The sequence below is a fragment of the Chlamydotis macqueenii genome, chromosome 2 (assembly GCF_036417535.1).
Source record: "Chlamydotis macqueenii isolate bChlMac1 chromosome 2, bChlMac1.mat, whole genome shotgun sequence".
Classification (NCBI taxonomy): Eukaryota; Metazoa; Chordata; class Aves; order Otidiformes; family Otididae; genus Chlamydotis; species Chlamydotis macqueenii.
In genome coordinates this window covers 127,575,289-127,590,898 of record NC_141557.1, presented here as the reverse complement: position 1 = coordinate 127,590,898, position 15,610 = coordinate 127,575,289, and the positions used below count along the sequence as shown (strand labels likewise).

Sequence of the window (15,610 nt, the reverse complement as noted above, 5' to 3'; positions counted from 1 at the left end):
CTCCCAAGTATCAAGAGCCTCCCTTCTGCAATGTCCCCCTTTTTTTATACTAGGCATGAGTCACATGGTGTGGAAGAGCCCTTGGGCCAATTTGGGTAAACTACCCCCGCTGATGGCTGATTAGTAACCTATCCCAGCTGTGTCCTCCAGCCACAGGCCAACCAACTCCAGTTCCTCTCCCAGCTCAGATGAAAATTCACTCTATCATAGCCAGAACCTGTATGTAACAACTTCAATTCTATATCAGAGCTTAAATACAAACATCCACACAAATATTTTCATGAAGACTGCATTTGTATGACACAGTTCCAACTAACTCTTACTTACAATTCTTATCTCATATCTATGCAGTAGGTGAGGGAGAAGGATTTCACTCTTCATTTTAATTGGATTTTCTTCTCAACTAACATGCACTGGAAGAGTTTGTGAAGTTAATTAGTGATATTGGTTGACAGTTTACAAAAAAAAAAATTGCAGGGACTTGGAAAAATTACATTACAGAATCCAGCTGGTTTTTGTTTTCTTCCTTAAATTTGTGTCTTGGAAGCCTGAATTTTCTCCTAAATTAACGTGAAATAATAACAAAAATTGCAAGCTTATACTAAAAAAAAAGGGGAAATTTTAAGTACTTGAATGTGTGTTTATTCCCAAGATTGGAATGCAATGGGAACACAGAGATTTTTATAGATGGAATATGTGCACTCTGCTCTCTACACCCTGAAGTGTTGCAGAATTCTGGAAGAAGATCAGCTTTTGGCATTGCATTCTCATGCTGCTGAGCAGGCAGTGAGCTGTGTAAATCCCTCTCCATCGTGATGAGAATATTCCTCGTAATGCATAAAACTGCAGAAACACTTGAAATAATCCCTTAAAAATACCATATGAAAAAATAGTTATAAGCTTAGATTTATTTGAATGCAAAAATTAAATAAACCTTGAACATCAGCAATTCATTGAGCAATCTTCAGCTTTTATAATTCATCTGGCTTCCCTTCACTTTTATTCATCACTCCTTTCCTCTCATCCCATTCAAACACAACAGATACGTTGACAGAGATACACACCACATTGTTTACTTTGACCAAAAAAAAAAAAAAAAATATTTATAAGAAAATCTGCAAGGGTACCAAGTGAGACATACCTGCATTGGCCGCCTATACTTCCTGCATGCCGTGACATGAGCAATAACACTGGCATGAGTCTCTTTGCTGACATTAATTCCATTCACTTTGATTATGCATTGGCCAGGGTGCAGACCTGCCGCAGCTGCCACAGTTCCTATTTTAAAAAATCCATATAGTTAACAGACATCTCTCTTAAACATCTCCTTTAAAGCTTACAGTTCATAAGCTCCATTTTTTAATCACAATCTGCTCTCACCAATTCTTACATATCGTTCTCCCCTGACTACAGGTTGCTTCTGCAGTCAGCTGGACTCCAAGAAAATGGAGTTTCCCAGCAGATGATTCCATAAAAACAGACCAGACTAAAGGTTGTTTTATAATGGTTGTTTTATAAAACAAATGTTGGTTAGTAATATGAAAATGTGGAAAACTTGTCTTAAAGAAAAGGATTTTACAAGGATAAAAAGGTTCTAGCGTGAAACTCATTAATTACAACTTAGACCATTTTTATTCCAAATTCTTTTATATGCCTCAAGCTTATGAGCTTCTTGACTACTTTAGGTGTCTCTATTTTACATGCAAACCAGAAGCTTTCTAACAATTCATAAAGAAGAATCAGAGCATGCAAGAGTTCTTTGTTAAACATTAGGTGAAATATCCAAATTCAAAGACATTTTCAAGGATCTTGTTCTTATTTTAAAATTTTACCAACTCGATTATAACAGAGTGCCTTACAGCTTTAATCAAAGTACCCAAAGATAATCAAGTAGGAGATCTCAAATTCAATTTTGGTTTGAGGAGGGGAGGGGGGACAAAAACAAAACATTATCTTTGAGCAACATAAAATACACGATTCTGTGACTTATTTTCCACAGGGGAATAACCACTTTAGGAAAATCTTCTATCCACTGAATAGCTACAACAAAAATAGCATCTGTCCAGGTCTTTTCACTATGATTCAAGGCCACTTCTAAAAGACAGCCTGCTGGAGTATGACCTTAGTTCCAGCTACCCGAACCTTAGTCTCCTTATGTCTCTCTTGATACTACCACAAAGGTGCCATGGAAGTCAAAATCTATTGCCAAGACACTACAAGGCTGAGGTGCAGAAGCTACGTGCTATGAAAGAAAAGGCTATACTGAATTTGCAGCACTGACAAATAGAAAAGCTATGTCAAGACTTGTCAGCTGAGCATATATGACAAGCAAAAGACTTAAAGAATATACCTAGATTTCCCTCATTTTAGGTGCTATCCAGTTAGATCACAGTTGCATTTTAAATCTAGTATCAAAGACAATCTTTGGAAATGACACCGTAACCAGATATTGCAATCCCCTCCAAAAAAAAAGAGATTTAAAAATAAACACTTAAATAGGCCTTATTAAATATCTCTCTCAAAAAAAAAAAAAAACCTCTTTTCAAAAAACACAAGGTCCCAATTCAGCAAAGTATTTAAGCATATGCTTAAAATCTTTCAGGTTTAGCAAGCCACACAAGCAAGCACTTACATACTGTTCAGGCTAATTGGAATAAAGTATGTGCTTAATGAATAAGGATAGGCAGCTGAATTGAGATCCAGGTGCAGAAACAATTATCACATAAGCTCAACAGTCTGTAGTTTATTAGACTTTCTCTTGAAAATCTAATTTCTGGCACCACAACCTAGAAAAAAGGTCATCAAGCTCTGTTCAAATCTGGCTGCTTTGCAGATAGGTTCACTTTAAATTCCTCAATTACAAAGGGAAGAGGGGGGGAAAAGAACACAACCGCCCCACAATAGCTGAAAATACTGTGTCAGTTGGCTCTGCCATTGACAACATGTGACAGCAACAAAGAATGCTTCAACTTCTTTTATTGCCAGTGCACCAGTCAAGAACATACTGAGTTAGGGATGGCAAGCATTTGACAGTCACATCACAAAATGAACAAAACAGTATTTACAGGAGACATCTGCAATTACTTACATAGACTAGATCACTAGCACCCTTGAAAAGATTTGTGAAAAGTGCATTTTCTGTAAAATGTTTCATAAGATTGCAGAACCACATGGCCATGTAACAATTAAAGCTCAAGAAGTGAGTGGTTCCCAACACCCATTCAGTGGAGAAGATGATTTTGCATCGATCAGCTGTTCCTTAGACTATAAAGAATGCATGGCCTTAACTTTCCTACATTCATACAAATATATACAAAAAAAAAAAAAGCACAAAATAATCTTATCTTGTTTTACTTAATATTGTTTGTTACTTTGGGAGGAAAAAAAAATCTAAGCTGAATCACTGGACCTAATTTTTATTTATCTCAGCCACACCATTTAGATACTAAATGTATATTTACCACTACCATTGAGAGCTCTTACGGCTTACCTCTCCCAACAGCATGGACAACTGATGGGCCAAAGCCCCGGATTTGGAATCCAAGTCCATCTGCAGAGTCAGGAATCTTCACTGTCCTGATACAAGCCAAGATTCAATATTAATGAAGTAAAAGGTAGCATTTTGTTATTCAAGATAAAAGTGGACATCAGTAAGTAGGTTACAAGGGTGTAAAACTCCACACTTTCATTCAATTCACAGTTTCAGATTCAGCATAATTCATATTCCAGATACTTTGCACCACTGACATCAGAAATAAGAGCAAGCTGAGATAACAAAACCAGAGGAAGGCAATGCCATTCCACAGGGAAATTCAATATGTTGATTATGACCAAAGCACCACCATAGCTTTAAAATTTCTCCCAAAGGGACTGTGATTTGGGTAAGCTGCCACAGCACAGCAACACGGAAAGCCCTGGGAAGGCAGGCAATCTCTCAGCCAAGAGGACAGAGCCTGGGCATCACTGATGACAGCAGACCTCGTCAGACGAGCTGCAGAAGACTGCAGAGACTAGATCCGTATTACAATTTGTTAACATTTAAGTGTCTACTTGCTAAGTTTTATTGAAAAAAAAATATTTTGTTGCAGGTTTTCTGAGCAGCTATGTGAAGTACTGAGTTTTGTAAAGCAAGAACCGCCTACTACAGTTTATATAACTTGTAAGCACATTGTGCTACCACTCCCATTTGGTCTAAGTACAACAGTAATAAACCTACTGACAAACATAACCAACAAAAACTGTTCTGAGAATCAAAATTCACATTCACTGCTTAAAATTAAGCCCTGAGATCCCCCAAAGTAAGCTAGCATATGTGACAGCAACAAAGGTCCACATGGTATCAGCTCAGGTTACAGAAAAGCAACGCAGCTGCATTAGCCCTCATCAGAGCTCATTAGGTGACGCATAACAGTGCACTGATTTAACTTTGCAGCCTTTACTTCCGCAGCCCGCTCTGTTATTATTTAAGGGATCTTTGCTCCAAGCTCCATTTGCCACTGCAAAAGCAGACAAATTCAAACTGATGCTGAAAAGTTATTTTAAAATACATTTGGACTGTAATAAATTTCATTTACAGGTACTTTTGAATAACATCATTGTATCGTTTCTTGTACTTTCATTTTTTTCTACTATACATAATGTTTAGCATTCAGAGACAATTATCAGCAAAGGGGAGATCCAAAACCCCCTGAAGTGTATAAATTTTAAAAAAAATATTAGAATACTCTTGAGATTAATAAATTTTCCTTTTAAATATTTTTATAATTATAGCATAATTTAGTATACTTATATATTAACTAAGGTTGATAGAATATATATGGCTTCATTCTGACAATTCTTTGTGAACATGCTAATAAGCTATGAACGACCACCACCGGCAGTTTAGGCTAAGAATTTAGGAGAGAACTGTCTCTTCTGCCAACACAGCTGTGCTAGCAGCAGCTCCTGACAAAAAGCAGGAGGCACAGAGAAACAAATTCTTCACCTCCTCTGAACTCCTCATTCATTAAATCATCTCTGTCAAGCTTGAAATTCACCCACATTTTCACAGCAAGTTGGTCAGAAATTAAACCAAGATCTACATTAAAGAAAGGCCAAGATATGCCTTTTACTCTTGCTACAACACTATAATCTACTGGTTTGGGGGATTTTTTCTGTTGTTGTTTTTGTTTGCTTGTTTGTTTGGGGTTTCTTTTTTGAGTATCAGTCCAGATTATCATCTTTATGCTGTATTTGCTTCCATGCTCTTTTCCTGTTTCTGGGTGCCACTGTATTTCTCAGGACACCTTTGCTGATTAACAGGAGAAATACTTCTTCATTCTACCGCTGAACCAGAGCCATTTCCAAGGCACTCTGTGTGTGCCATCTGCTAACAGAGGATGGTTTCTCCCTACTCTGCAAAATTTGATCAAAATTAGTCCTGACCACTGTTTCTTACCCTCCTCTTTCTTTGGTATGTATAAACTAGTAACAACTGCATTAACTTTACTAACAGACCTATTTACATACTTACTGAACCTAGCCATTAGGCCTCACTTTGTCTTTATATTATGTAACAAAAATTGCATTCAAGTAGGAATGGTCAAAACTGTGTACAGAAATGCATCTCTTACGTAAAGATGAGGAGCTGTTTACTTGCTCCTGTTGTTTACACAACCAGCACACAGACTGAAGGGGCCCATTAGATCAGAGTTGACTTCTACCAAACCACTGACTAATCCCCAGACAGAGGAACTTGTTTAATAAACACAATGAGAGGCAAGTGATCAAAACTGTCCTTATAGTCAAGGAAACCTCATCTACACTTGCGGTTCTTGCATGTATTTAAAGTGGCAGAGCTGATGATCTAAAGCACTTACGTTTCGCTTTTGCCAACTGACAAATGTAATAAAACAAAATCAAAGCAGATCAAATGGCTTGACTTTACAAAGTCAGATTAGATACAGCATTTAAAATAACTTTACAGTAGTGCTGTCCGAAGTTTCACTGGTCTTTTAAAATTCACTTAAACTGTAGTTTGTAAAAATTCCCCCAAAAGAATGACAACTTACTCTCGTGGTTTCGTGCTCACAAGAACCCGCAGGGGCTTTCTGCTGTTTAAACACGCTTTCAGGAAGCAATCCACTTCACTGAAGGGTCGCAGAAAAACCAGGTCACCGTTAATGGCAAAGATTTTTTTCCCAACTTCCAAGCCTGCCATCTAGAAAACAATAACAGCTGTGTATGTTTTTGCCTTTTATAACCGCTAAGACTATGCTTTCTTCTACTGGCATGCAACCCCAATAGGAATAATGACACACGCATTTCCTTTACATTCTTTAAGCCTTCTTCACATACCATGCACAAAAGACTTACACCACAAAATGCTTCTAGAACTGGTTAAATTGAAATGAAGGGCACAGTCAACGCTCATTCTGAAGAAACCTAAATACGAGACCTAGTCTAAATCAAGATTTTATGAGAGCTTTACAATATCAGTTAATACTGGTAATAATTAATACAACAGCTTTTATTGAGCCAGTATATTTTTTTATGGCATTACCTAATTTGCCATCATTCTCCAATGGAACTAAGCTTCTTTTCATAAGGAGAGACCTGATTAATATTTTAGTAACTGAATATTTCTTAAGTTCCAAAACAAAATATTATCCTTAAGCGTTTCACGTCCTTTGAGCCAAAGGTATGGCAAAACAAATTACATACAGTTTTTAAATTCTGGTCTAACTTAGCTAGTTGGATGGCAGGAGTGCACAGAGTGAGTCAGGACACAGGCTAAACCTTAGCATCATCTGAGATCACGGCAGAACCTGACTGCTGGATGGTATGGAATTATGCAAAGCTAACAGAACTAAATCACTCTGGATACAGCTCTGTGGATGTATTGCATTACCGATTTGCTGTATCTATTTTTATCCTAAATTCCTATTCCACTATGAGATTTTAAAAGGCTTGAAATCTAGGTCTAAATTTTTTCTCTCATGGAAGAGACTCGTTCTTTATCTTTACATGTATACAGAATTTACTCATTCAGGTTCTCAAATTCTAGACTATTCAAAGCTTGATGAATCATTTATTACAAAAGATATCAAGTGCAACTCACAGACTAGCAAACTACCTTTATACTAATTTCATATTCTATCAAAAATGTTTAGTTCACTCACGGTTAATGTTATCACTGTAATATAAAATGTAAAAAAAATAAACCCATAACTTTTATATCACCACTCAATATGACAATTTACCTAGGCAGAAAATGAGTGTTGATAATGGTCAGAGCAATATTTAAACAAAAAGAAAAAAAAAACCACACACACACACAAAAAAAAGAAATTCATAACCACAGATTTCTTGGAAAGTTGACTTCTTACCTTCTACTACTATAGGTTCTCTTAACTAATGTACAAAACATACACTTGTCATTAAGTGAATAAAACAGGGAAGATATTTTTTAATACTTGATACCTCAGCATTTGATCCTTTCTCCACCACTTTAATTATTGGCACCTTATTTTTATCTTCTAAACCAAAACCATAGGTGCCTTCATTAGATTTAATCTGAAAAATAAAATTGTTTAGAATATTGTTCAGAAAGGCATTAAGAATAGTTAAAGTATAGCCCCATTAAGTAATAATACATGGCACTAACTTATTGTCGCTACAATGAGTTTTTTTACTCATCAAAACATACAATCCTTGGGTTTCACTCACCAGTAGTGACTTGGCTATGACATTTTCCACTACTTTCAGATCATGTTTCATGAGTCTGTGCTTCATATTTGACCCTTCCATTTCTTCATCCGCATAAAAACGGAACAGCAGTGGTTCATCTTTAAATTCACTTTTCTCTAACACTGTATGATACAAAACCAAACACATTAGTCCTTTTTTCTTTTGAACTTTTCAATATGTCTTTCATGAACCATAAAACACTGAACATGCGTACAAAGACTAAATGCCAGCAAACTATTTTGTGTGTGAATCTAAGGAAATCTTTTTTAACACAAGCAATTATTTTTATTTGGATCCATTACAGACAGGTATCGCTAAGCTCATTTTCAACATCTGGATTTCACTAAGCTGAGGAAGACACACTCGTGTGAAATGGTTTTAGTCAGAATACCAAGCACAAGAGGTTTTTTCCTAAAATGGATTTTAAAATATGATTTTGAAAAGTTCTGCTGGACAGCTGCTGGAGATGCTCACCACCAAGATCTGGCAATCTCCAGGTGGTGAAGCATGTCAGGTTCAGTACTAGAAATTGTTTCTGTGGGATGTGGAAGCAACTAGAACAGCAGACAGATGCAGCTTGTATGTTTAAAAATCAGAGGGAAAAGAATGAACGGTGCCAGAGGAGAAGTTAATTGTCCCTCCTTCTCTAAACAAGCTGATGGGAAAAACATTTCTTCCTCTCTGTATCTCAGCAAATGACCTGCTGCTTCAATCCCTTCACTGAAATCTTCCCTCTGGTGGTATTAAACACGACCTTATTCACTTTGGTTTTGGTACTGCACATATCTCTGCTCTCCTTTCTTCTTTGTTCTATGCTTACGATTTTCTCATTTTTCTACAGTTCACTTTCTCCTGCTGTCACCACTTCACTTTTTTAAACCCATGCTCCTCCGTACTTCATTCATTCCTCCAAAAATGCCTTCTTTCTTTCCTACACATTTCCTCAATTTTTATAGTCTCATCTGGGCAAACATGTATTACCGGCTTAAGAAATTTCTTCCAAAGTGCTTAATAAAACTGCCACCCCAAAATCCTTCAGAGGATGAATCCCTCAGTGCATGCTATAAAAATGACTGAAAATAATTTTCAGAGTATACAATAGCTATTTGTTTTTCTTGAAGACTGTGGCATAGGTCTCTTCAGCGATACAATGAACAATTTCTAGCCTTTCTGGAACATCTTTACCTGCCTCTGCATTTCCTTCCTACTACGAAGATAGTATTAAACAAAATAGCTTGTACATAATGTTTTTACTTACCATGGTGCATAAACCCATTATCACAAAGAGCTACACCAAATATCATAGCTTCTTCCCTCGTCCGGCAATCCCCCTGTTAAACCATAGCCAATTTTTAAACATATATTTTAATATAGCAGCAAAATAAATTCTATGCACAATGGCATAACCTCACAGAGCCAACAACGATTGTAGATTATATTTACCACCGCCACCTTTATAGATGCAGTTATAGCACACATTTTAAATAGTATATACATGTTTATATGGTATACCTCTGTATAGTTACAAATAAATACATAAACATTTTAGTACCACTGCATTCTCCATAAAAATTTGACATAGTAGAATCTAAAAGTATCAAAGTTTTTAAATTTTATTTTATAAAACTGATGCATGTTGACAGAGTTAAGACATTACCTTGTTCTTGTTCCTAGTTCACTTAAAATAAAACAGAACTGATGACAGCAAATTGGTACAGACTTTCATTCATCTAGTTAGTAATTTAGAATTTTCAGAGCCTATCAGTTTCATTTTAAGCCATGAACAATGTTACATGTTGAATCACAAAGGTAAGTCTCATTGAAACATTTAAAGTTCAACTGCAAACAAGGAAGATAAGCACAAAGGGGACGAACAGCATGGCTGCTGACAGCTGATTTCTGTTACTTTACTGGTTTAAGAGGATTACACTTGCATAACGCTGTTCTAATAACCCTCACACAAAGTGTTTGCATGTTATTCTGCTTAATACATCACTACCTTTGAAATTGGAATTTAAATGCAAAAAGTACATAAATCCAAAGGTGTATACTTGCCTGTGCAATCAACCAGTCTATGAGTTTGTTAGCCATGACTACAGATTTGTAGGTTCTCAAGTGATAATCTTTATCCCTGTTCAAAACAAAACCAAATTTTAAAATCAAACAAAAAGTCAAAAAAACCTAACAGAAATAAATTTGTACTTTATAAACAAGTTAGCACAGGCGTGAACTGAGTGTTTTGTAACAGTTTAGAAGTTGCCTCTGGAGTAAAAAAGCAAGTCAGACCTTTCAGCGTAGATAGAAAGGAGAAAGCTGACCGTATCCTACTTGGGCGATAATGTCACTGGAGTATTAAGGCAGTTGTCTTGTTACAGCTGGGACTCTCCAAATGAGACAATGGAGTGTTAGTAATTGTATATTAATATATACAGTAAGCATCTAAGCATATCCATCAAGACCTAGAAGGCTCTAAAAGTCTGTAAAAAAAGGTCATACTGAACGGAATTTGCAGTTATTTAATGATTCAGTTACGCTTTTGGTCTTGATAGCCCTTCAATCTTGTCTGATTACTCCCAAGAGACCAATCTTGAAAGGATGGGTTAGGTTCCTACATTCAAATACAGTGTCTTCAGATTATATATACCTCTTCCAAATGACTCTCTAAGGATTTCCCAATTGGACTCACCTAATTACTGGGGTAAACAGACTATGAAGGCGGCAGTACAGTCGTACACCCTGTTAAAGAGAAGGATGACGTTAGTCAACCACACGTTCACACCACAGAGAATATAAGAGGAACAGACACATTAAGGAAGCCTATATGTTCTAAACATATCTCATTCAGATAGTAAAAAAGTCTGTTCAAATATCTATATATTTTCATGTGCCAAAATTTAATATGTCCAGATAGCAATACTGATGAATAAACCATGAGAAAGAAAACATTTCCAATCTAATCTGAGCTTCACTGAGACACACAAAAAAAGACTATTAGCTTTAAGGTAGCACTAAAAAATTCTGAAGGTATAGTACTGTGAAAGAAAAGTACACAAAACCTGAAAGATAAAGCCATATTTCCATCCATTAAGGTTTCCCCAATCACTGGTTGCTATTCTACACACAAAGTGAGTAATTAAAGTAAATAACACTGCATTTGATTATATGCATCAATACTTTACTTACAAATTGAAATTATAACTAACTTTAAAAAAAAATACAAGAAGATTCAAAGATTGGAAAAGTTCTCAATTAAAAACAAGAAATAAAACGTGGAGGAGTTTAAGAAACTACCATCAGAAAATTGTATTTAAAAAAGAAATCACATCAGTATTAATTAGCAGACAATCAGAAAACAATTATGTTCGTAACATGCAAGAAGAACCATGTATAACAATTACAAGTTGTGTCAAATTAGATTCCATCCTATTTTGCTGTGCCTGGCAGTTCAGTATTGAAGATTCTTCTAGATATACCTTGCATTAATAAATGCCAGCAGAAAAGTGAATGACACTGTAATGTAATACCCACATGCTGACATCTACTGCCTCAAAATCATGAAAAGTCTGACTATTAATGAGTTTAATGGCAACTTTGTTAAATCATTTTATTATGCTAGATATGCAGAGATAGCACTACCTATCTCTGTTTAAACATCTGCACGACTGCAGATTTACTGCCTTGTTAAGGCACTAATAAAAGACACTCAGATTTAAGAGAAAATTAAAAACAATTTCTATATATAACTTCATATCTAACAAATTTGACTGAAAAATACAATAGACTAAAATGCCAGCTTCAGAATCACCCAGAAATAGAAGTAATGCATCCTGCATATGAAACCATTAAATAACAAAAATAACTAAAAAATAACAAACTTTAATTTTATATTTAAAATGTGTAACAAAAAGCCAAAATCTTCCCTTATAAACAGAAAACTGAATTTGATTCACACAACTACAGAGACAGGCAAGTGTGAGGGGATGTTGTTTATCCTAGTGTAATATTTTACATTATTTTTCAAGCAGAACCTCTATTTCTGATGTGTTCTTCCTAATAATAGCAATTATTTTATTCTGTACCTTAGAGATCACATCCTGCATCTCATTTCTGGGATAGTACGTTCCATCGTCATATCGGAATCTGTACAGCATGTGTTCAGGTTTGAATTGGTGCTTATCTGTAACTAAATTAAAAAAAAAAAAAAATCATATATTGTTTGGTGACTTTCTGAAGAAACCAGCGAGAGAGAAGAGGGTCAGCATCATTTCTTCTAATAACAGCCCATCACACAGCAACAGGTAGATTTCAGACAGAGAGGGCAGGAAGCCCAATTAGACCATCTGCCTTAAGTTCCTTTATGTCCCTGGTGACAATATTTCTCACAACTTTTAAGTAGTCCAGAAGAAACCAAAAATTTCAAGTCACAAGGCAAAGAATAAGAAAGACAAACACGCAGGGAACAGCCTCAGAAATTAAGCACTCAAATCTTTCTAGTCTTCAGTGCTTTTGCAAAGCTTACCAGCCAAATAGCCAAATAAAACTTCATTTGCAACCATTCATATTATTTTTCCACAGTATTCTCTGTTCTAATCCTTGCTGCGGCTAATCTCAGGTGAGTCAGTAAAGATATGAACCCTCCACAACACAGCTGACCAGTTTCGCACTGGGAAGGAAAGGGAGAGGGAACATCTTCCTCTATACAGAGCCAGCTGAGTCTTAAGTACAAGAGACCAGCAATCATGACGGTGTTGACAATTCATTTCCCCAAAGACCCACAAAAAGGATCTTAATGGCTGGATTTCCAGAGTTTCACAAGATTCCAGCAACAAACCTCATAACTTCAAGTGTTTTGTCAAAACAGTCATATCATACGATACAAAAATTCTCCTGGAAATAGTACTACAGGAAGTCTTCCTGAAAAACAGGTGATTCATTTGACGGCTGAGGACAGTGCTAGACACTAGCACCATCCTAGGATAACTGTCTTGTATTAATTACTGCTTTGCTTGCAGATATAAGCTTTAATTTTGAAAGTAAATTTGCTTGTCATCAGCTGATAAAGGAGGGTACTGTAATGTCTCCATTAATCAGAGTAATAGGCCTGGCAGTGTCAGGTAATTCTTCTGTGCATGCGTTCCTATACCGAGTGATTAAAACATCACACATTATTCTCTTCAAAAAATTTAGTTAGGCATCATAAACTTTGTATAGTAAGGTGCCTTCTGTCTGCATCATTTTTCATGCCCCTTCAAGCTCTTCAGTATCTCCACACACCATCTGATACACGGACACAAAAACTGGACTTCATACATTAAGTGGTTTCACCAGTGTCATATGCAAGAGCAAAATAACTTCTCTACCTGTATTTGATATATCTACTAATAGTAAAGCCCAGGACACTACTCCAATTGCCTTGAACTGATGGTACACACTGAGGTGATTATCCAAAATAACCCTTAAGCTGTTTTACATATCATTGCTTCTCAATACATCAGATTTAGACCACAAAATTTTCACATATAATGCCTAGTTTAAGTATCTAAATTAATTTTAATGCATTGTGACCATCTAACTCAGGAAAAAAAAAAAAAGAGATCTTCTACTTCTGCAATTAAAAAAAAAATTACTACTGTTTAAGAAAAAATATATTCCACTGGATTAACATATATTAAGAGTTTTTAAAACCAGCAACTACAGAAAATAGAAAAACAACCACCAGACAGTATTGCCTAAGGCCAAATTGTTCCTCTCTGTTACAGAGATACAGTGGGAGGAAACCAGGACTACCAATCACCTTTCCTTTCTTGCATGCCCATAACAAACAGAACAGGCTGTGCCCTCCAAGGAGCACAAGCACCGCTCTGTCTTTGCAGCCCCTACTTACACACAGTGCATCAGAAACTAAGGGAGCAGGTCCACAGAGCTGGCACATCCTGAATTTCAAACACTTAAAGCTGATAAAATGCTGCACTACCACTAAAATAAGGAACTCTGAGTTGTTCTGCGTGCCACTCCCAACAATGTACCTATATTTTGTGTTGGGATAGATATTTATATCACACACACTAAGAAAAGGGAACCGATCCAGGTTTAAACTGGTCTTTTCTTTTACTCTTTTTCCCAGGGGATTTTGACTCCGATCAGTACACCAGTACAAGAAACTGCATAGCCACATAAATATCTATTAATTTTAAAACTATCTGATATTCAGGTTATTTTTGTAACTACAAAGCTCCTTACTGCCCTGAGAGGAAGCTTCCATCTCTAATCACCAGCAGCAAGAGACTGGAGAAAATATCTCAGCCCATTGGCTGATATAAGTCATGTATTAGAGAATGCCATTAGATGGATTTAAAGTAGCAACATACAAACAGATTTTCCCCTTTTGCAAAACTGGAGGGGGAAAAAAAACCCAAACAATGGAAAACCATAACTTTTCTACTTGCAAGAGTTCATACACCAGGAAGTAAAACAATGTCCATCACAACACGGGTCTGGCACTGCTAGAATGAAGCCCAGCACAGTGAAAATAATGTCCAGCACAGTGAATATGCAAAGTCTAACAAAGCCCTCTACAACATTTGCAATGTGACTAACAGTCAAACTTTCTTTCCTCCTTGGTCCCTCTGTGAAAACAGATGGTGCATTCAACTTTATTTTAAGAATTCTATTTTCACTGAACCACAGCTGGATCCACTATTCAAAGTAGCATGTCTGGCTCACATTTCTGTGCTCTAATATAATTACCCTTTTATCTCATGAAATTACACAATATTCATTTAACTCTGTATTGAGAAAGTCTATGAGTGTATTTGGGATATAAATTACAAGATCAGGAGAAGAATCTTTGTCAACAGAATCATTCAACTGAAAACAATTCTCTGTGTGTAGTAAACATAATAGCATCTGACATTTGAATGACGGTGGAAGAAAATCATGTAGACTGATATTAAAGAATTAAAGACTACATGACTACTGATTAATAACTTTAATGTTTTTCCTCCTACTCTGCGTATGTTTAAAATGCACACAGCTAAGTGGCACTCTGTTACTCCTACTTTCTTACTAGACAAGGACACTGAAAACATCATGGCAAAGAACATAAAGTATTAAATTCATTGCTGGCTGAAGTATAGAAGTATTCAGATGTATATTATCAATTATTCCATCTAAATTTACACCCTGGATCTATGCTGGAACAGTAGCTAACTTCACAACTGTTTCACTACTTTTTTTCTTTTGAGTGACTGTACCTGTTGTAAGCCAAACATGCCTTCAAAAGCAGCAGTTTCTCTAGTTTGCTTATATGGTCCTATTGGACTATGCCTTATAAAACGAACAGAGATGAGAAATTGCTCTGGTAAGAGAAAAATGTTGCCAATGCAAATTACCTCCAGAAATCAAACCTTCTTATTGGCTCAAAACCTAAACCATTTCAGGGATACTCCGCTCCAGAATGAGCTAAATGCAGATAACTGACTGAAAGTTTTAGCATAAAAAAATATCAGTTTTAGTAACTATACACTGTGGTGAAAATAAGGCCTTAAAATTCAAAAGATTAAACTGTTGGGCTCTAGGTTGGATTCCACCAGCTTCACTTGTAATATCTAACAGATGAGCAGGCACATTTACCAACAGCCAACTGTGACTCACTCTTTTCTACACTTCTTAGTTGAACATGTATCCCTAAAAAGCCTGGCCTTAATAAAAGGTTTAAATCCTTAAAAACAGTCTACTGTTCTCTGTTGCCCTAGAATTTATTTTTGCTTACAAGAGAATAGGAATGTCCCTGTTTGCAATGTTGTGATCCCAGCAACATAGACGTAGTCTGATTAAATCAATGGAGCCTCTCAGTAAATCTGCTAGGCATGGACAATGGCCC

General features: G+C 36.2%; 1 protein-coding gene across 1 annotated transcript in view; it reads right to left on the bottom strand.

Annotated features, from left to right (window-relative positions):
- The window catches only part of PREX2 (phosphatidylinositol-3,4,5-trisphosphate dependent Rac exchange factor 2), a 182,900-nt gene that overhangs the window by 82,818 nt on the left and 84,472 nt on the right, over positions 1 to 15,610 (bottom strand). Inside the window, exons 13-21 of the mRNA XM_086740922.1 lie at positions 11,808 to 11,911; positions 10,415 to 10,464; positions 9,784 to 9,859; positions 8,987 to 9,059; positions 7,708 to 7,850; positions 7,462 to 7,554; positions 6,051 to 6,199; positions 3,491 to 3,576; positions 1,142 to 1,278 (exon numbers count right to left, since the gene is read on the bottom strand). Coding sequence (XP_086597048.1) covers positions 1,142 to 1,278; positions 3,491 to 3,576; positions 6,051 to 6,199; positions 7,462 to 7,554; positions 7,708 to 7,850; positions 8,987 to 9,059; positions 9,784 to 9,859; positions 10,415 to 10,464; positions 11,808 to 11,911 — 911 coding nt within the window. The remainder of the gene's footprint in view (positions 1 to 1,141; positions 1,279 to 3,490; positions 3,577 to 6,050; positions 6,200 to 7,461; positions 7,555 to 7,707; positions 7,851 to 8,986; positions 9,060 to 9,783; positions 9,860 to 10,414; positions 10,465 to 11,807; positions 11,912 to 15,610) is intronic.